The sequence below is a fragment of the Marmota monax genome, unplaced genomic scaffold (assembly GCF_021218885.2).
Source record: "Marmota monax isolate L192 unplaced genomic scaffold, Marmota_monax_Labrador192_F-V1.1 WCK01_AAM20220418_F8-fsc00063, whole genome shotgun sequence".
Taxonomy (NCBI): Eukaryota; Metazoa; Chordata; class Mammalia; order Rodentia; family Sciuridae; genus Marmota; species Marmota monax.
Window position 1 is genome coordinate 4,416,607 of NW_026693726.1, and position 20,871 is coordinate 4,437,477.

At 37.0% G+C, this 20,871-nt stretch overlaps 1 protein-coding gene across 10 annotated transcripts in view; it reads left to right on the top strand.

Moving 5' to 3' along the window:
• The window catches only part of Eya1 (EYA transcriptional coactivator and phosphatase 1), a 315,245-nt gene that overhangs the window by 251,896 nt on the left and 42,478 nt on the right, over nt 1-20,871 (top strand). For all 10 annotated transcript variants that reach the window (XM_058584409.1, XM_058584408.1, XM_046460578.2 and 7 more), the window contains one exon: nt 20,736-20,825. In XM_058584409.1, the coding sequence (XP_058440392.1) occupies nt 20,736-20,825 (90 nt within the window). The remainder of the gene's footprint in view (nt 1-20,735; nt 20,826-20,871) is intronic.

Sequence of the window (20,871 nt, forward strand, 5' to 3'; positions counted from 1 at the left end):
TTAGGGCTTTACCAAATAATATTTGGTTTGCTTATTTAATTTTCTCATACTTGGGCATATCATATTTCTCATATAATCCTCAAAAGTCAACCTTATATATTCTTTAAAGTATGTATGGGTGATCAGAATTATTTAATTTTAAGTTTACCCTTTGTTGATAAGTTGAGGAGGCTGAGGGGAAACTTAAAGAAGCCTGTTTTGAGGAAGATCTTCCTGAGGGTGACTTTGGGCCTGAGGTCTGCATGTGGCCATCTGGAGAAAGCCTTCTAAACAGAGGAAACAGCCAGTGGAGACAGGACAGGATTTGCTGTTTGACAGACAGTGAGGCCCCATGTGACTGAGCTCAGTGATGAAGACAGAGCCTCAGTAGAGATGTGGTTGGGGATGAGGACAGGTTCCAAACGGCCTCCCCAGCCATACTTAGGAAGGCTGATCTCACCACATGCCACAGGAAGTCATCAGAGAACTTCAAGGGGGAGGTGAGCTCAGAGTTACAATTTTAGAGTACTTAGCAAATTGTGGAGAATTAATGGTAGGGAAAGAAAAATAGGAATCTCGATAGGAAGCTTTAGCAGGGATCAGAATCGTTAGCAGTAGAATTAGAAAAGGTGGGATCCTGGATTATTTTCCAAAGAGAGAATAGAATTCAGAAATTATTTGGATTGGAGTAGTGAGTAGTTAAGAAACAGAGAAAGTGAAATATAATTCCCAGGTTTTGTCCTGAGCACCTGTGAAAATAGTCATGTATTTGTCGAGATGGGGAAGAACCACTTTGGAGGAAAAATGTAAAGTTTAGCATTGGTCAAGTTTGAGATGCCTGTTAGATGCCTATTGGGATAAGGCAAGGAGGAAGTTGTAAGGTGAGCCTGGGGCACCCAGAAGGACTGATCTGGGAAGGAGATGCCAAATTAAGGCTCAGCAGTGCCCAGTTTTGGGGTCAGAAGCTCCCTAGGGTGCTGGCTTGATTTCCTCCTACACATTTATTGAGCATCACCTCTGTGCTGGATACTGTGGCTGAATTGCTATCTCATCACCTGGAGGCATCTCTTCTTGTCAGGGTGACTAGAAGATGCATTACTGAGGATGTCAAGTCATAAGCAGAGCATGCAAGAAAGCTTACTCAATGTTCTCACTAGAGATCATTAGAGTTGATCCGAATTTGCTCTCACTTCTCATCAAGCCTTGTAAAAATATGTGGTTCAACAAGGATACGCCCTAGCAATAACAACTAAGCTGATCCGAAGGTCTTGCACCACTTTTGTTCCCCTAAAGTCTAAAAGCAGTTCAATGGCAAGACTGCTTTTTAGTTGTGTTCCTGAGCATTGTCAGGGAAGCATGTGGCTTCCTACAGACACATAAAGAAATGAATGCCTGACAATGCGATAGCTGTTCTGTCACTATGGAAACCAGATACTTGAGAAGAAGCTTAGTCACAGTAGCTTAGGCAACTCAATGAGTGGGCCTTTCAGTAAGAGGATACAGGATCTGGTTGATATAATGCAAAATAGGGCATGTTACAGCAATATATACCAAAAAAGAAAAAAAAAAAAAAAGTAAGGGAATGTCCCACCTTCCATGTAATCCTAGCTGTGGGAAGAAGGCATGTTGGGTGTTCCAAGAAGTGTTGTTTTATAACAAAGGCAATGAGAACAAAAAGAGGGTGCTGGAGACTATACAGCTGTGGCTAAGGAGGAGGAAAGAAACAATATGGTAGCAGGAAAGTAAGTCTCTGGTTGCTACTATTAATTTGGATGCTCTTAGTAATGTCTCTCCTAGCTGTCATTTTTTAAAAATATATTTTCAAAAGTTACTTTTAAACTCAATACAAATTTCTGAATTTCACTAAGGAAAATTAGTCTTGGTTTTTAATGATTGATTGGTTGGGTCTCTAAAATAGATATTATAATCCAATTGTTAATATCATAGTACATACTCCAGACTTATATTTTAAAATAAACATTGTGATGATAACTCAAATTTTTTTTTAGTAAGCAATCAATGAATATTTATTAAATTATGTGCCAAGCACAAACCTTTTCATTATAAAAATCCAAGACAGTCTCCCATTTTTGAAGGTCCACTTCCCCTCCTCCAGTTTGTGAAATTATTTCTGTCAAGTTAGAGGTGTTCAAAAAGGGCCAGCGATTGTCAGCGCCCTGGGCTAAAGCTGTCTTATCACTGCTATGCATTTCCGTGAATCCTCTTAATGGTCTTTTTCCTTTTTTTTCCCAAATTGCTCTTTTTTTTTAATTTTTTATTGGATAACTCAAATTTAATTCCCCCTCTCATGGTAGGACCTCTTAAGATATCTACACCAGTGGCTTGGGTGTTCCCACACTTTCTGTTTATTGTTATTTAGCTAGCACCTGTATCTTACAGGGATGTGGGCTAGAATGAATCTTAAGTGTATGAGCCTCATTTTACATAAAAACCAAAACATGAATACTACTTTAAACAGCATAAAGCTTAGTATGTGTAATTGTGGGACCTATTAAAAATTTCCTAAATGCCCAGCACTCATTTAATTCAACATTCATGCTCTTAAACTGATACAGTCAAAGGTGTTTTACAGACATGGAATTGGGAGAGGTTAGGGACCCAATGTAGAAAGCATGTTCAGACCATGTCAGGCATGAGATAAGTATTCAGCAAGTACTGGATATATTTGAATGTAGGTGAGACTTGACTGTTAAAAATATATTTGAATGTGGGCATGGTGGCCAGTGAGTAATTAGGTGGCAGTGTCCTCAAATATGTGGATTTCCAGTATGTGAAGTGCCCCAAGAGCTGAAAAGCCTATAACTTAGAACTGAGTCTAGATCTACTTGAATTCAAATGGTGCTCACCCATAGCTTTTTAGCTCTTGACCTTGGGCAAACTATTCTTGCTGAGTCTCGATCCACCTTTTCATCCATAAAGCCACTTATTTGACATGTAGAGTTGTTGTAAGAATTGAATCATGGATTTGAAAGGCCCAGCATAGTGGCTTATGAATGGTGACAACCAATAGTAAGGCAAGCATGAGTGTGGACTGTTGCCCTTGTGGCTGCTCTTTGATATTTGTTTTATAATCTGCCAGGCTTCTAAAGGGATCTCGATCTTCAGAGTATGAGTTTACATGGTGTAAACCTCCCTGGTGGGTGTGATCATTCAGCACATTGAGGAAAGGAGAATTTCAGAACGGTTATCTAGCCCATTTCATCCGAACACTCCAGTTAACCTGAAAGACGGTTGTTCCTATTTCACAGGGGACGACACTAATCTCACATCTTTTAAGGATAGGCCTCTCAACAAGGGGTAGGGAGAATGCCAAACCCTTAGCATGACATAGTACAGCAGGACACCTAGCGTCCTATTGGGTTGTACAAGGTCTGACTACTAAAATAGTATGATCTCTCTTTTTTGGAATCTCTAGATCAGGGGTTGGCACTCTCTTTGTAGAGGGTCATAGAATGAATATTTTAGGCTTGTGGGCCATATGCCTGTCATAACTTCTTAGCTTTGCTCTCATAGTACCAAAGCACCTATGGATGGCACATAAATAAATAAATGTGGCTGGGTTCCAATAACATTTGACTTATAGTTCCCAGATTTGAGTTTAATGTAGTTTTCATGCCTTTTGAAATATTATTTTTCTCTTGATTTTGAAAGTCTAGATCAAAGATTGACAGGTCCTGCCCCAAAGGACAAATCTGGCTTATGGCCTGCCTTTATAGGGCCTTTCAGCTAAGAATGTTGTTTACATTTTTAAAGCATTTTTTAAAAATAAACAAAACCAAAAGGAAAATGTTATAGACTGTGTAAGGCCCACAAAGCCTAAAATCCTTATTGTCCCTTTAGAGAAAGGTTGCCCCTGTTCTATCATGCTCTGAGTTTCTTGGTGATTCCTTTTATTCTGCCTTCAGGCACAGAGACAATTAAATGACAGTAACATTGTGGCTGATAAAACTGTGTACTCAATGCCAGTGTCACCTCTGTGCATCTGGAGTTCCAAGGAAGCACAGGTCAGCACATGAATTCATTAGGGCAGATGCAACAGCCACAGCAAATAGGCCTGAGTGGTTCAAACACAGTGGAGCTGCATCATTTTCTCATTTTACAGCCTAGAGTGGATATTCCAGGTGACTTGCTTTGGACAAGGATCCATGGTATGGATATATTGGTTGTGCCGTCTTTACAATATAAATATAGCTTTCAAGAGTCCTGATGATCATTGCCATCATCTGACCCAAAAGGAGAAAAGTCAGGGCAGCATGAACGAGAGGTGTTATGAGACAGGCTGAGAAGGAGCACACACCTCTGCCCATGACATTGACCTCGGCCACACAGTTCAGTACCAAAGAAGCTGAGAAATATGGCCTTGCTGTGTGGCCAGGAAGAAAGAGAGAATGGGTTTTAGTGAATAGGAAGGAGTCACAGGATTAATTCTCAAATTTTTGATCAATGGGTAAAACCCAAATCATGCTCTGAGCAACACTGGCAGCTCCAGCCACCCAAGCAGACCAGTGCCCAAAGCTCTGGGGCCATGGGGGCTCCAGAATGATGAGTGGCCAAGGCAGTCTCACAGGGTGGTACCCTGACTTCATTTTGTATATGCTAAACTAAATCAAACAATGAGATAACTTATGGTTCAACATATAACTCCTGGATACTGTGGAATGACATAGACTCTAAACTCTCAAACCAGCAACAACAAAAAAAAGCAAACACACACACACACACACACACAGAGTGTGTGTTTTCCTGAACATTAGAGGGATCTGTAGCTCAATAAGCCTTTTTATCCATTCCTTTGCCCCTATTCTGAAGTTCACTCTCTGCCACTTTCATTGCCAGCTCCTTCCTCCTAACCACCACTAACAGAACTGTATGTTCTTGCTGCCTTATTGAGTAAAGCCTTATTTTTCTTATTCATGAATGTCAAAAGGAAAGAGTGAAGGAACAGGAATCCTCCCAGCCTCCCAGCTTCCCATCCACCATGCTGCCAAGCCATCACCAGCTTCAGACCTCCCTTGCGGTGTGGCCTTGGGAAAAGTATCTCTGCCTCATTTCTGCTGTCGTAATCTTTCCATCTATGATATGGAGGCAATTGCAGGGTTGTTAGGAGAATCATCAGCGTGAAGCACCTAGAAAATATACTCATGGACACTCCCTAAATAAGAGCTATTATATTATTGCTTATTCTGGGAGTTCAGAGGCAGGAGGGAGTAATTGTGCATATTTTGTTGTTCCAGCTAACAGAGGAACAACAGGAGGAAGTAGACAAATCATTTCAAGAAGGGTCAATCCCTATCAAGTATTGGAGTATAAAGATTTGGAGAAAATAAATATCATCAAATATGTAGAAGTGGTAGTTAAAATATTGCACCTTTGTTCAACTTTTACAGTTTACACTGTTCTCTCAGATTTCTTATTCAGTTAGTTTCTTATTTTTTCAATGAGGAGACTTTGGCTCAGAAAAACTAAATTATTCACCCAAGGAAGCACATCTATTAACTGGCAATACTAGGAATCAAGTCTAATCTTCTAATTGGTCCATTGCCCTCAAAGAAGGGCTGTATACAGCATTGAGTGTCAGGACTTTGTGCTGTAGGCATGGGGATGCCATGAACAATATTAAACAGCAGAGTGATATGATCAGAGTACACAGTTGGGGAGATTATCTGATGGCAAAGAAAATTATTGTGCAGTACGCCCAGTAGGAAATAATAAAGGCCTAAAAAGTGGCTGTAACACTAGAATGGGGGGAGATAGGAGAGTGGTTACAAATGAAATCTTGATGGGTCTTTGGATTGGATTTAGCTGTTCAGCCTTTCCTTTGGCACTGCATGGGCCCCTATGTGTTGAGTCCAATTTGGCCAGGTCCACTCTGGCTTTCTTCTTTCTCTTTGTACCATTTTTTTTGGCAGCTCTCCCGTGTTTGGGATTCATTGGGGTTTCTCCACAATCAAAATTAATCTTTGGAATGGTGAAGTTCTTTTTCTTAATTCTCTGCTTGGGTATTATTTTCATGATGTTGAAAGGCAGTCTCTTAAGTAAGGAGAAAATTAGCACAGTCCAGTGTCAGATATCTAATCAGTAAAAATTACCTGATTAGCACAACCACAGGTTTTGATTTTTTTCCCTCATTCAGGCAATAGTTCAACCACAATTTGTTTTTCACATGCATGCAATTCCTTGTGGTAATTCAGATTATTTTTTAATTTGCATCAGGACTCTCAAAACATTTAAGGCCACCTGTCCAGTGATAGGGACTTATAAACTTGAAAAAAAATGAATATTCTCTTGATACTGTCCTTTTAGAGAAAGGTTGATAAGCAGGAGAAAAGGCATCAATGGATTCCTTGGGTCTCACAAAATTATTGAACATATCATCTGAATAACATTTTTAGTAATGTTTTATAAAGGAAAAAAAAACCTTCAGCATATAATTTTTCCCTCTTCTCAGATAAGGTAGCTAATTTGCAATGCTTATTCTTAATCCTTCCCCTATGAACAACCAATACAGGGCCATTGAAAAAAAAAAAAAGCTACTTTTGTATTCAGAGTGCCCATTCCTGTTTTTCGGCTTCTTTTTTTTTTCCCCCAAACAAAAGATCCTGAATAGGGAGAATTTATAAATGACATTCAGGTCCTGTTTGTGGCTGTAATATTAGCATTCTAAGTAAGGAATTGTTTAAGGGGCCTATAGTAGATTCCCCCCGCTTTCATTTGATTGGTATTGCCTAATGATTTGTCCTTGATTTGAACATACTTAATGAGATTTTCACATTGAGCAACAAATCCTCATAGCATTACACCTCATTGGGTCACTGCAACTCTAAGTCATTGCTTGCCAAGGAAGGCTTAGCTGACTACATAAAATCAGTGCAGGTGGAATTTAGGAAACTTATCATTTATTGCATAAATTAAAAATGTAAGTACCATATCCAGAGGAACTAGTCATACTTTCTGAAATAGTTGAACCATCTTCCAGAAGCAATTTCTAATCTAAGATTAATAAATAGCAATTTTTAAACAAGATATATTCTGCATTGTGATCCAAAGTGGTATAGCAATTTCTAGAAGTTTGTGTAGATTTCGATCTTACAGAATTATTAGAAAGATATATATTCAAAGAGGAGAGGTACTAAAAATATTTATATATTTTAAATGTATTAATAAATTGAAAATGACATTATGATAATAATTAAAAGGCAAACATTCTCTTTTGGGTTTTATTTTTTGTTTGTTTTTAGTAAGAACACCATAGTTACTTTGTAGATCCCAATTACAAATTCCGAATGCTATAAATATCTAAAATTGGAATAGTGACTTAGATATTAAAATAATTATTAAATATCTGAACTTAATTGAAATTAGCCAATTTTATTGTCTTAGGAATTTGCTTGCTTTATTTTACTGTTTAATTCTTTGGTTTTTCAGTGTAGAAAAATAAAGTGGAAAAAATAATAGGACAAAATATGCAAAGGCATATAAACCCGAGCTGCAGTAAAAATAGGAACAGTTTTCCTTTTAATGCTTTACTGAGTATATCTAAGCAATAATAAAGAGAAACTGCTTCCTCATCAACATTTTGCTTCTATTTTTAGCTTTTACAATAAAATTGAAATGACTTTTGGACTGTACAAGATCTAATGTAATATCTGGCATTTGTGGCATTATTAAATCAACACTAAAAATCTTGGGTTGTATCCTTTAAAACACAGTTACATAAAAAGTAGAGAACTTTTGTGGTTAGATAAATGGTTAGATTCAAGGCTTCTAGAAAAAGGAGAAAAGATATTTTGTTTTTATATTCAGAAAAAAATGTTCTGGATCTGAAAAGCCAAAAAGAGATAAATGGGTTTTCCTTCAAGTTTCCATCTCTTTGGAGTCTCAGAGGGCCATGGACACACTGAGCCCAAAGTAGAATTGTGGAGAAAGAAAAATTAAGAAAATCTTTACTGAAGCAACCCCAATTCCATAGAGGTTCATTATTGCCACCATAAATACAGTTCATTGTTTCTTTGAGGCTGATAGCTGAGTGCTGCATCTTTTTTCTCTCAGGTGTTTGTGATTGTTTTAGTCAATGAATAAATCTACTTTTCTCCAGAAGGCTAGACTGTAGTTCTTTTCTGACGATCATGTAGTTATTTTGTGCATTGTGCCAAAATATTAGGCAGGTAGAGAGCACCGAGAACGGGAACTCACAGAGCTGACCAAAGCCAATTGGGAGTAGTTGAGAAAGGACCTTGTCCGTGGGTCACTCATGATGCTCCATTGTGGCTGACCATGATAAGACTTTGGCTCTGTTGACTGCAGACAGAATTCAGGGTATAAAAGATGTTTTGCTGTCATGGAGACAAAGCTTCTGAATTTACAGGAAAAATTATGTATACTTATGCAACACCATCAATAGAGTGTGTGGCTGCTTTACATTTTCTTCAAAAGCATTAAAAACTCTCTATTCTGACCTTCTCACCAAGCTTTGCTCTGAGTTGAGTGACCAAAGGACTCTGAGACATGATTTACTTCAGCTGTCGGCGGTAAAATTAGATCATGGCTCCTTTCTCTCTTTCTGCATGTCTATAAGCCACTTTCATGAACTTGTCTACAACATTAAAAAAGTGTAACTTCCTGGGGAGAGGAAGAGAATAGGGGATGAAAACAGACCCCCTTCAAAACAGTTAATATTTACAAAATAGAGAGGATCATATATCCTGTGCAAATACTGGAATTAGCAATGCAGACATAACTGTAATAGTGCTCAACATAAACAAGCACAAAATAATCTCAGCAGTGTGAACTTCGGCTTGGTCACTGAATAAAACAAAAGTATTATAAGAATGTATCCACCGTCCCTCTTTTCCAAGAACCTGCAAGAATTCACAATGATTTCCTATTGAGTAAGATCCAATGCTAATATGAGGTGGTCTCTGTGTTAAGACTCCATCAAAAGAACTTGTCAGAAGAGTAGTAATAGATAATGTTCAGTATCTTATCCTTCTAGCATAGAATAGTTTAGTTGTGGATAATGATCATTTAAAAACATTCATAAAGTAATTCAGAAACTTGTACCACCAAAAGGCTCCCTTCTCGAGTTGCACACGCAACACCTCCAGGGTTATGTGGGCTCTGGTATACAAACACATGCCTGGCTATGCACCCCTCCCCTGCCTGAGTTGCCATTTGTTTTGGCCTGACCCAAATGAGTTGTGCAGAAAGTCAGATTTTATATTTATAGAATACCAACATCGTAGCATACTGTAATTCCTGCCTTCAGGGAGCTTATGAATTAATAAGAGAAGCTGTTGCTAGGAGATGAATGCATCTTCAACAACAGTCTGTCTGGGGTAAAACTGAACAAAGGCCGCTCCAGATCATTGAGAGTGAAACTGCAGAGTCTCTAGTGGATTAAAACTGCAAAGAAGGAACATGTCTCCCTATTCATGACACGCATTTCCTAGAAGCTACCATTATTTAATTAGTTGAGAAATTGCTAGTAATAGGAGGTCAAATGATAACACTGGCATTGTGGATCAGGAAAAAAGAAAAATCAGGATCCACAGGAGCCATACAACCAAAAAAAAAAAAAAAAAATGCCAGAGGGCCTCAATGGGGGTGCTTCTAGGGTTACGGCTGTTCTTAAATTACATTGAGATTTCTCCTTTGCAGCTGATCAACATTGCAATGTGACACTGACATTCCTAAATGTGTGCAATGAAGATCCTTTGGCTACAATTATAAATATAGGAGTTCCTCTGAATACTTAGAAATATTCTATATGATAAAAATGAGTGCAGTTGATAAAGGCAAAGCAGAGACTGACATAGTCTTGGGTATATTCTAAATCCTCACTCAAGTCTGTGTGCAGATAACCCAAGGAGGTCCTAGAATGTTCTCAATAAAGGGGGGGACAGATTGAGGAACTTTACAAGGCTTTTGTGATTTTGGCTTTTATTTTATTTTATTTTTGCATTTTGAAAGTATGGTTTGGGCATGCTTTAAATTTTCCAAATTCTTTTATTCCAAGGTTTCACCACCAAAAAGACAACCATCATGTCTCAGTGAATATTTTAATATATTTTTAGCTTCTTATAGAAACTCCCAAACATCTACAAAAGTAGATGGAATACTATAATGAAACCCAAGGTAACTTCTCCAACTGTAACAAATATTCAGTCCTAGCCAACCTTGTGTCTATATCCCAACCACATCCCGCTTCTGCCTCTCTCTCCAGGAATGACTTTTCAAGTCAGATATCAGATGTCATATGCCTTGATTTGTATATATTTCAGCATGTATTTAGGATTCCATTGAAAGTTTTTTTAAAAAACTAGAAATAACAAATGGTGCTTAGTACTTTAGCCATTTATCAAAATTTATCATTTCTTACCAGCATTAAATATCTAATAGCTGGGGCTGGGGTTGTAGCTCAGAGGCAGAGTGCTTGCCTAGCATGTATGATATACTGGGTTCAATCCTTAGCACCATATAAAGGTAAATAAACAAAATAAAGGTGTTGTGTCCATCTATAACAAAAAAAAATTTTAAATATCTAGTGGTTATATTTCTTTAATTTTTTAAGTGTTTACTTCTAATTGTAGTAAAATACACATAACATAAACTTTACTTTCTTAACCACTTTTTTAAGTACATAGTTAGGCAGCATTAAGTATATTCACATTGCTATGCAACCAATCTCCAGAACTACTTTTTATTTTCCAAAAATGAAAACCTAATCCATTTAATAATTCTTCATTCTCTTCTACCATACTTTCTGGTAGCCTCTATTCTATTTTCAGCTTCTGAAATGTCAGGTACCTCAAGTGGAATTATATAGTATAATCTTAGTCTTTTTGTGACTGGCTTTTTTCACACAGCTCAGTGTCCTCAAGGTTTATCCATATTGCAGCATGTATCAGAATTTCCTTCCTTTTAAATGCTGCATAATGTTTCATTGCACATGCATACCACATTTTGTTTATCCATTCATCCATCAATGAGCGCTTGGTTGCTTCCACCCTTTGGCTGTTGTAGGAGTTCTTTATATAAGCCGGATATTAACCTCTACAAAGATATGTGATTTGCATTTCTCCCATTCTGTAGGTTGCCTTTTAACTCAGTTAATTGTGCCCTTTGAGGCACATGTTTTTAATTTTGATTAGTCAAATTTATCCAGTTTTTCTTTTGTTGCCTGGACTTTGGATATCATATCCAAGAAGTCACTGCCATATTCAACGTCTTGAAGCTTTTCCCTTAAGAGATTTAGAGTTAAGCTCTTATATTTAGGTCTTTGATCTATTTTGAGATGACTTTTATGCCTGACCAGGTTAAAATCCAACTTTATTCTTTTGCATGTGAATATCCAGCTCCCTGAACACCATTTCCCTATTGAATGGTCTTAGTCCCTTTGTCAAAAATGATATGACCATATGTATGGGGTTTGCTTCTGGTCTTTCTTTTCTATTCTGTTGGTCTATATATCTGTGTTTATGCCCAAACCACATGTTTTCATTACTATTGCTTTGTGATTTTTGCAGTTGGGAAGTAAAAGACCTCAAACTTTGTTCTTTTTCAAAACTGTTTGGCTATTTAGGATCCATTAAGATTCCATATAAGTTTTAGGATGGATAGGTGTTTTTTTTTCTGGAAAAAAAATTGGACAATTGACAAGAGATGCATTAAATCTATAAATCAGTTTGGTAGTATTGACATAAATCATACATCTATAAACATGGCATTCTTTTTTACTTTCCTGTAGTAATACTTTGAAGTTTTCAGTGAACTAGTCTTTTTTTCTCTCCTTTGTTTATTTCTAAGTATTTAATTATTTTTGTTGTTTGCTATTGTGAATGGAATTGTTTTCTTAGTTTCTTTCCAGTTTGGTCATTGCTGTATATAGAAACAACCGATTTTTGTGTGTTGATCTTTGTCTTTCAGATGTGTTTATTAGTTCTAGCAATTTTTTTTTTTGCAAAATCTTTGAGATTTGCTACATGTATACAATCATGTCATTGCAAACACATTATTTAATTCTCCCTTTACAGTTCAATGCCTTTTATTTGTCATTCTTGAATAATTGCTCTGGCAAGGACTTCCAGTACTATGTTAAATAGACATGACGAAAATGGTCTCCTTGTCTTGTTCTTGATCTTAGATGGAGCTCTTTTAGACCGTCACCATTGACTACAATGCTAGCTGTGAATTTTACATACATGACATGTGTTATGTTGGGGGTAGATTCTACCTGTTCCTGTTCATGGAGCATTTTACTCCAATGAATTCGTTGGTTTATTTATAGTTACATTTCATATTTCTCTGGTGATTTTCCATTTGTAGATTCTCATTTAGTCTTTTTTAAAAATTTTTATTTAATTAATTAATTTATTTTTATTTCTTACATACATGACAATAGTGGAATACATTACAATCATAATTATCCATCCACAGCACAACTTTTTTCCCCCCTTTAATTGAGTGTTTCTCTGGAAGTAATCAGACATCCATCCTTAAGTCTGGATTCTCTTGACTGCATCCCTGTTCCATATTTAACGTGTTCCTTCTTCCCCTGTGTTTCCTACAAACCAGTAGCTAGATCTAGAAGTTTATTAAGATTTGGGTTCCTTATGCTTTTTTCTTTCTCTTTTTTCCCTTTCTCTCTTTTACTTTTTTTTATTACAACTTCATAGATGGGGTATATTCTTCCAATAAGAAATGAATGTTACATTTTTTTTAATCTTCAATTTTCTGGTTGGACAGCCTCCTCTAGCAGTCCATTATGGGATGTTCTTCTTTATCCTATACATGCTTTCTCTTTAGCTCAAAGACAGTAAATTAAGAAGAAGAAAACTCAGAAGTTAGGGGAGTTTTCAAAGCCATAAGGTCAAGTTTGTGTAGATTCTTCTACCAGAAGTTAAAGGAGTAACAGTTTCTATTGCGAATAACTAGCACAGAGCTGTTTCTGATGAAACAAAATTTTAAGAGGATTCAACATTCACTATCTTAATTTTGAGCCTCCCTTCCTTGAATAGCCATACAGTGTTTTTGCATATCCTTGATGGAGGCTTCAGGTCACCTCTGGCAGAGATGGGTGTCTTTGGTGGCTCTTGAGGAACAATCTAACAGGTGCCTCATTCCTTGATTTTCTTTGTACCAGCAGAGTGAATTTCAGTTTATCGGCCATCATATCAAGTCAGAGAGCAAATGTGAATTAATCTAAAGGTATACCTGATAGCTAATTTTAAAGGTAGATTCAACTATCCTACTTGCAGCTTGAGTATAGCCATAGGCATTTTCTCTATAGGTAGCTTTCTTGAAAGTCTCAGTGTAAGAATAAATATTCAGCAGACATCTATGTATAATCTAATGTACTCACCTTGACTTGGAATTAATTATTGACATTAGGGAGAAATGCTAATGCTCCCATCAGAGAGTCAAGAAATAGAGTAACTTTCATGTGTAATCAATTGGATGCTCTATTTGTGGAAGATCTTTTTTGCTTTTAAGTAATTAAAAAAAAGATTTCAAACTCATATCCTCTTCACGAACATGCTCAGTCCAAATTGCATGTAACTCACCTTGAGTGGACAGAACAGTAGATGTAGTTTGTCCCTAAACTGACACAGGGAGACTCCACTGCTCCTTCTTGATATGGTTGCTGTTAGTTTCATATTACATTGATATTCATTTTTTTCTTTTGTTAATACCAGGGCAGTTTACCACCGAGTTACATCCCTAGTCCTTCTTATTATTATTTTTTTCTTTTTTGAGACAAGGGTCTCACTAAGTTGCCAAAGCTGGCTTGGAATTTGCAATCATCTTGCCTCAGCCTCTGGAGTTGCTGGAATTATAGGCATGAACCACTGCACCCAGCTTCGTTGATTATGAGCTAGCTAACCTTCTCATGAGCTCTGTGCACCAGTTTCATTACTTGTCATCCTAAGACAATTCCTGTACATAAGTGTGGAACCAAAGGCAGGGGCCACTGTGCCTTTATCTGGTGTGAGGATCCTGGTAAATCAAGTATCTGAAGCACTATGGATTGTTCTTGCTAAAAAGTCTATTTTTAATGATTTAAGTGTATCAAACATCATGTATAAATCTATACATCTATAAAACAAAGCAGGGAAACAAGAGGCAGGCAATACCCTAGTCCTTGGATGATCTAGCACCTACCTGCATTTACAGACATCACATTTCTTCCATCTACTTCAAAACTGACTATATATTTTCAACATGTAAATTTAAGGGAAACAGACATAAATCTCCCTAGAGACTATATTTAGTGGCATTTCAGTATCCCTGTGTACTACTTTTGCATAGAAAAATTTTGTAAACATTTTTATCTCATGACTGTTGTGTGTAATAGAGTGATCAGTCTGAAAAGACAAAGTTCAGGAAGCAGTTAAATGAATGACAGTGTGGACAGGGATGATGCTGGTGATTTGTGTATAGGATAATAATTTGAGTCTCTGAGTTCTAGAAACACAAGAAATATATCTTGAGTCAATGGGATAATTACATTTGATAAAGGATGAAGGCATCCTTTGTTTAGGCTTAGGTCTACAGACACTAAGCAGATTTCACTGTTATTTAATTTTTCTACATAATATTACTTTCAATTCAGTAGATATAACTTGTCTTTGATGTACTGAAGACAGCCATGGGTTTGCCAGCATGGCCACAAGTTCCTTTGCTCTTATGACTGACTTTAAGCAGACATTTGCAATTCTAATATCCACAAAATTTAGAAGCAGAGCTAAATTTCATTCCCAGGGTGGTGTTGGTTCCATATTGTATTCTGTTTTGCTAAGAAACATAAAATGGGAGATTTCCAAGGGAAGAATTTCTTGGGCTTAGGACCTGCAGTAAATTATAGTTTGCTCATTAAATAAGAAAAATGATAAAGCTTTTGATTGTATTTTCTCTTTTTGTGCCTCTTCAGTATACTATTCAACTTTATCAGAGAACTAAATTTAATAACACATATGGTTGTATTTTGCAAAATGTTATAATGTATGCCACTACTGAGTTTAAAAAAATAATAGTATACTGATATTATGCTAATATTATCCATATCACCAAATTAAAAAGTAAGGCTTTATAAGTAGCTATTCTAAGAATAAGCTGCTTTTTAATCAGATAGTCTGCACTAATGAACATGCTTAAAACTATGGTCTGTAGATAGGTATGTAGGATTCAGATGTCCATCTTTTTCCCCAGGCAAAGAATATTTTTATTATTGACAAGAAACACTAGCAACCAACTAAAGATTGAATTTTATATTTTTCCTTTGTTGAAATTTTTAAAAATACTCTTTATATATTGCTTTTCATGCATTTATTCTCCACCAAACTTTGGATAAGTCCTCATGCCAGGCATTGTGCTGGGTACAAAGGTTGTGGAGAGATGAATGTAAGGATAAGATAAAAATGAGGGTTCATAGTTTAAAAGTTAAAATATTATTGAAATGCTATAGAGAGAAAAGAAATCTAACCAAACAATGCATCCTACACAAAATAGAAATATAAAGTTCCCATTATGTTGTCAGAAAAGTAATAACCACTTTTGAATCTTGCAGTTAATTTTTTTTTTACGTTTTTTAAAGTGTTTATTTTTATTATTTTTTTAGATGTACATAACAGGACAGTGTATTTTGACATACATACATGGTGTATAGCTCATTTTAATTAGGATCCTGTTCTCATGGTTTTACACGATGCAGAGTTTCTCTGGTGGCCTACTGAAGGTGAAAAGAAATAAAATAATTCCAAACCCAAACAAAAGGAGGATAGAGGGATAATCCTGTGCCCTCTTTAGACAAGAGCACAAATAGCTGTGGTACCCAGTGGCTGCTGAGCCCAGCTGGGAAAGTTCAGGGAGGCAGAGGTGCTGAATGGTGGCATGGGGGTGCAGTCTTGGTCAGAGGCCTCAGTGTGTTAATGTGGGTATCGTGTGAGGACAGATCCCTTGCCCAAATATCATTAAGGTCTTTAGGTAGGATTTTGCATCAGTTCACTTCACTTTTATAACTATATATTTTAAAATATGGCATATTTAAATATTCAAATTAATATAACATTTATTCATGTTTATATTAATTCAAATTTATATATTATTTATATTATAATAAAGATATATTATTTATATTATTAAATAGATTGACATGATACTACAGTTCTATGACATAGTATGTTTTAAATATATTATTATAGTACACGATGGTATAATATATATTAGGCTTCAACCGCATCATCTTTTGAAGAATTTCATGATAAAAAAAATAGTTTGGAAAAACCACAAATAGGTCACATATTAGGGAGAAAAGTAAAAGCCAGACATTTATGGTCCTTTGCTACTTGCTGAAATGTTTGGGTATTTCTTGAAGGAGATTGAAATGGGAGTTAGTCAGACCCTGAAAATAGACCCCAGTGAAAGGAGACCATTGAAGACATTCACAGAGGAGACCCACGTCTGGAGTGGGTAATAAAACATGAAAACAAAGAATGGTGGTGAAGAGAAGAGAGGCAGGAATTGCAGGTCCAAGTGGCAGAGTGCATGACCAGTTAGATGTGGGAAGAGAGAGAGGCTATGCATGAGACAGCCAGATTTTGGGTTTGGTAGGAGGCTCCTGATCTGAGGAAGAAATACAGTACATTTTCAGAGAAAATAAAATGAACTGGACTTGTCACACATTGAGTTTCAGCTGCTCTTTGGACATCCAAGGAAAAATGACCCCTGGATAATTGATGTCCAGACCTACAGTCAAGATCTTTGATCTGAGAGAGGGAAGTGGGGTGATGGGTGAAGCCATGAGTGTGTATGAGTGGCAACGTGGTCGGAATAGAGTGAGGAATAGAGGAGAGCAGATGCCCAGGAACTGACAGAGGTGATGGATAGTCAGATTGGAGGAAGATGTCCAGGAAAGATCATGGCCATCCTAGACACTCAGGAGGAGAAATGTCAAGAAGAGAGTAAACAATGCCAAAAGCCACAAAAGGGTCAAGTTCAGGAAAGAGCAGAAAACATACGGCGATAAGATTTACTCAAGTGAGGTGTAACTTTGAAGTGGAGGCAAAGCTCTAAATTCATTTTCAAAAGTGGTACAGCAAACAATGTTGTCCTAGAGAAAGTCATTTCATAACTTCAGTCCTGGATTTCGTTATTACAAGATGATTAGTTATTTCAAGAAAAGTAAAATTAAGCCAAAGACATGGCGATTTTCATGCCTAAGTGTTGGTGTGAGAATGTTTTTTTTTCTTCTTTTATGCCAAAATAAGCCATCCAGCCATGACTAACTTATTAACTGTTCGATATTAGCTTTTGTCACATTTGACACATTTGAAATTTTTTGAAGGTATTAAAATAGGAAAATGAAATCTAACTGATATGAGAAGAATTCCAGTTGCTCGAATTATGTAGGCAAATCTGTGGCCATGGATATCTGTCTCCCTTCTGCTAGTTTCTCTCAGGTGAAATAATTAGGGTGTGATGGCTTGGCAGCTCAGCTACCATGCACAAAACCACAGGTGCTAGAACCAAAGTCCCCATCTCTACGTCAATGAGTGGGTCCCTCCTGTAGCTCTGCTTTGCAAACTGTAAATTGATCATGAGAGGGCTCAGAAATGCAAAATATCAAAATGCACTCCACATAGTGAGTCAAGTCTTATTTTGCCAAACTAAATGTCAGTTGACAGGGTGGTGGGAGAGATGGATGGATCATGGTGTAAAATGATTTGTAAAATGATTTTTTTTATTTTTACTGTGGATTCTGGTTAAAAGATGTTTGAGAAACACTGGTCTCCACCAGATCCCCTTCCTGTTTTAAAATTCTCTTTCCAGTTAACTGCCAGTTGCACATTCGATATAGTAAATGTTTCAAATGTTCTGTGGAGCGGCAGGTATAAAAACTGTTAAGGAATGACTGCTAATAACAAAAGAGAATAACATTAAAAGGTAAATAAGGCCGACATCTGTGTTGTATTTTACCACAGACTGAGCAAGCCTTTAAAATTTATTACTATTCCAACCAGCAAGTCATTACTGTAATTTATGAAGAAAAGTTAAAGTAAGCTATATATTAACAAACAATAGAGTAATTCTTTTGATGGCCATATAAATAAGCAACCATATCAAGGAGAAATAATACTTTTTCAAAAGTAACAATCCTATGGCACATAAATTCCATAATTGGCAATTAAATAAATGTGGTGAGTCTCCACCCTTGCCACATAAAAAGATTCATTGGCATGGTTATGAGACAAGTCAGTGTATTTTTATTGGCCTGAACTAGAGGGAGTATACACCTTAGTCAGGTGTTTTGTTTTAGAAACAGCTGTTTGAACTTTCTCTACTGGTCAATTCTGCTCCAGGGCACATTTGAACATTAGTTCTTTCCAAGCACACTCAGTGATAGCATCCTTGTGAATGAACAATTTCTTATAAAACCCATAATAAATGAGTTAGTTTTTCTTGTTAACTGATTTTCATTCTTCAACAACTTAGGAGGTTTCATAGATCTTAGGTGGTATTAAACAAGGACAGTTTAAGAGACCTGAGGAGCATGAATCACCCCACAGGAAATTCGAGGGAATTGTTTTCATTTGTACCTCCCCTGGCTATTTTTTGGACACTTGATTTGTCTCTGCGTTTTTATTTCCTCCCTGTCCTTTCATAATTCCTGGGGTGTTTGCTTTGCCTCTGTGCCAGTCAAACCTCTAGCTTTTGGCAATCTGTGTCCTCTGCCTCTTTACCACTGTCAGTCAACTGCCAGAGAAAGTGCTCAGGAGAGGAATTGCAGCTAGGGATGCCATCCTACCACATTTTCACGAATGCACTTTCCTTCCTCTGGAACTACTGGTAGACAGCTACACGACAATGCTGTTAGGGGCTGTGTTAGGTGTAGGTGGTGCTAACAGGGTTGGTGGTGCTTGTGAGGAATGGGTAGTGCTAACTGGGTGGGTGGTGTTAACAGGATAGGTGGTGCTGGCAAAGTTGTGGGTGGTGATGGGATGTGGGCAGTGCCAACAGGATAGGTGGTGCTGGCAGGGTATGGGCAAGGTAAGAGGTGCTGGTAGGGTGTGGCCAGGGCTGGTGGTGAGTGGGGGTGCTAATGGGGTGGGTGGATCTGGCAAGTGTGGTGGTGCTGGCTTTACCTTCCTGGTTGCAGCAGAGTGGCCTGTGATAGTTGCTAGGGAAGTAACTTCCATCCCTCCAATCCAGGCTCCTGCTCTCTCCTGGTTAATCAGACATTTAAGTGTACCAAATTGAGAGATAAAAATTTTAAAGTTATTTTTCTATGGTAGAGCAAAGTTAGTGCCTGGCTTCTCAATCTAGGATTCTTCTATCACTTCTTGCTGCCTCCCAAAGGGCAGGAGAAGATAGACATGATAGACTTTAGATATACGGAGAATAGAGTGCATGTAAGACACACGCAAGTCTTGAGATTTGGGATGAAGATAGTACAACTTATGTTGGACAGGATTGGATAATTAGGATCTTACTTTCTTGGAGTTTTATGTTGTCAACTCTAATATAATGCTCAAAGGTACAGAATACACTTCCTCCAGATGGGTAGTGTAACCTAGGTATAATTTCTCTAATTACAATTTCCTATGTTAAATGATGATACAGGTAGATAATGTACTTACTCCAAATGTTTGTTTTGATAATAAAGAAGTATATCAGAAATGGGGTTTTTTTTGGAAAAACTTTAGATGCCATGCACATAAAAGTTGATATTATTTTTAGATTCCCAATAAAATCTTCACTTGTTTTATATCCCTTGTGTACTTTCTCTTTGGAAATTTTTTCTTCTTTACTTAGTCTGCAATATTTCAGCTTATGAAACATGTTGTTTCCTGGGTTTGATACATTACAAATACAGTAACACCATAAAAAATACAAATAGGGGCTCGGGTTGTGGCTCAGCTGTATAGTGCTTGCCTAGCACATGTGAGGCGCTGGGTTTGATCCTCAGCACCAAATATAAATTAAAAAATAAAATAAAGGTATTGTGTCCAACTACAACTAAAAAGAATTTTAAAAAAAGAATACAAATAGCTGCATAGGCTCTGAGTTCATTTCAGTAGCAGGAGATATCAAGATATGTGTATATGGGAAAGATTGACTACTCACCACTAGGATTCAAGGCTTAAAGTACTAGAAGCCACTAGACATTTCTGAATACTAGTGTTCCCCTCTCAGTGAATGGTACCAGCTGTTTGTTAAGATCAATATCCTGAGCTGGACATGATGCCAGATGATCAGCTTGGCCACCGCTTCCTAACTAGAGTATACTTGAAGTTGACATGCAGTCCAAATAAATAGAGATGATAGAGAGTTATCATCTAGAGAAGTTATATTTACCACCTTTGTGAAATTAATCAGTGGTGTAATATAAACAATGACTTCTTGATTCACCGAATTTCTTGCTCCTGAAACAGATACATAAAGCTTAATTTCTTCTGTATGTCTAAGTAACCCTATGTCTTATTTTAATATTATAGGCAATAAGTTATTTCTTCATTATGCAAAGTAACAACAAATGTTTGGGGCACTTTGTATGCAGTAAGTCCCTGAACTTTGTACACAGAGTAAATAATACACATTAAAAGCAGCTGGAGCCCAGGACTTCTTGTGTGTCTCTTGCTTTCCACCTCTTCTGATAAAGATTCCCTTTTGACATGACACTTTATTGTATGTAATCTGAGGAGTTTATATGTTTTTGACCTTTACAATTCTTCTTTTAGGATCCACCCACTTCAGTTTCCCTGGGACTACGAATGGAGGAAATGATTTTCAACTTGGCAGACACACACCTGTTTTTCAATGACTTAGAAGTAAGTTCCAGTTGTTTTGCACATATTCTATGTTGCATGTCTGAAA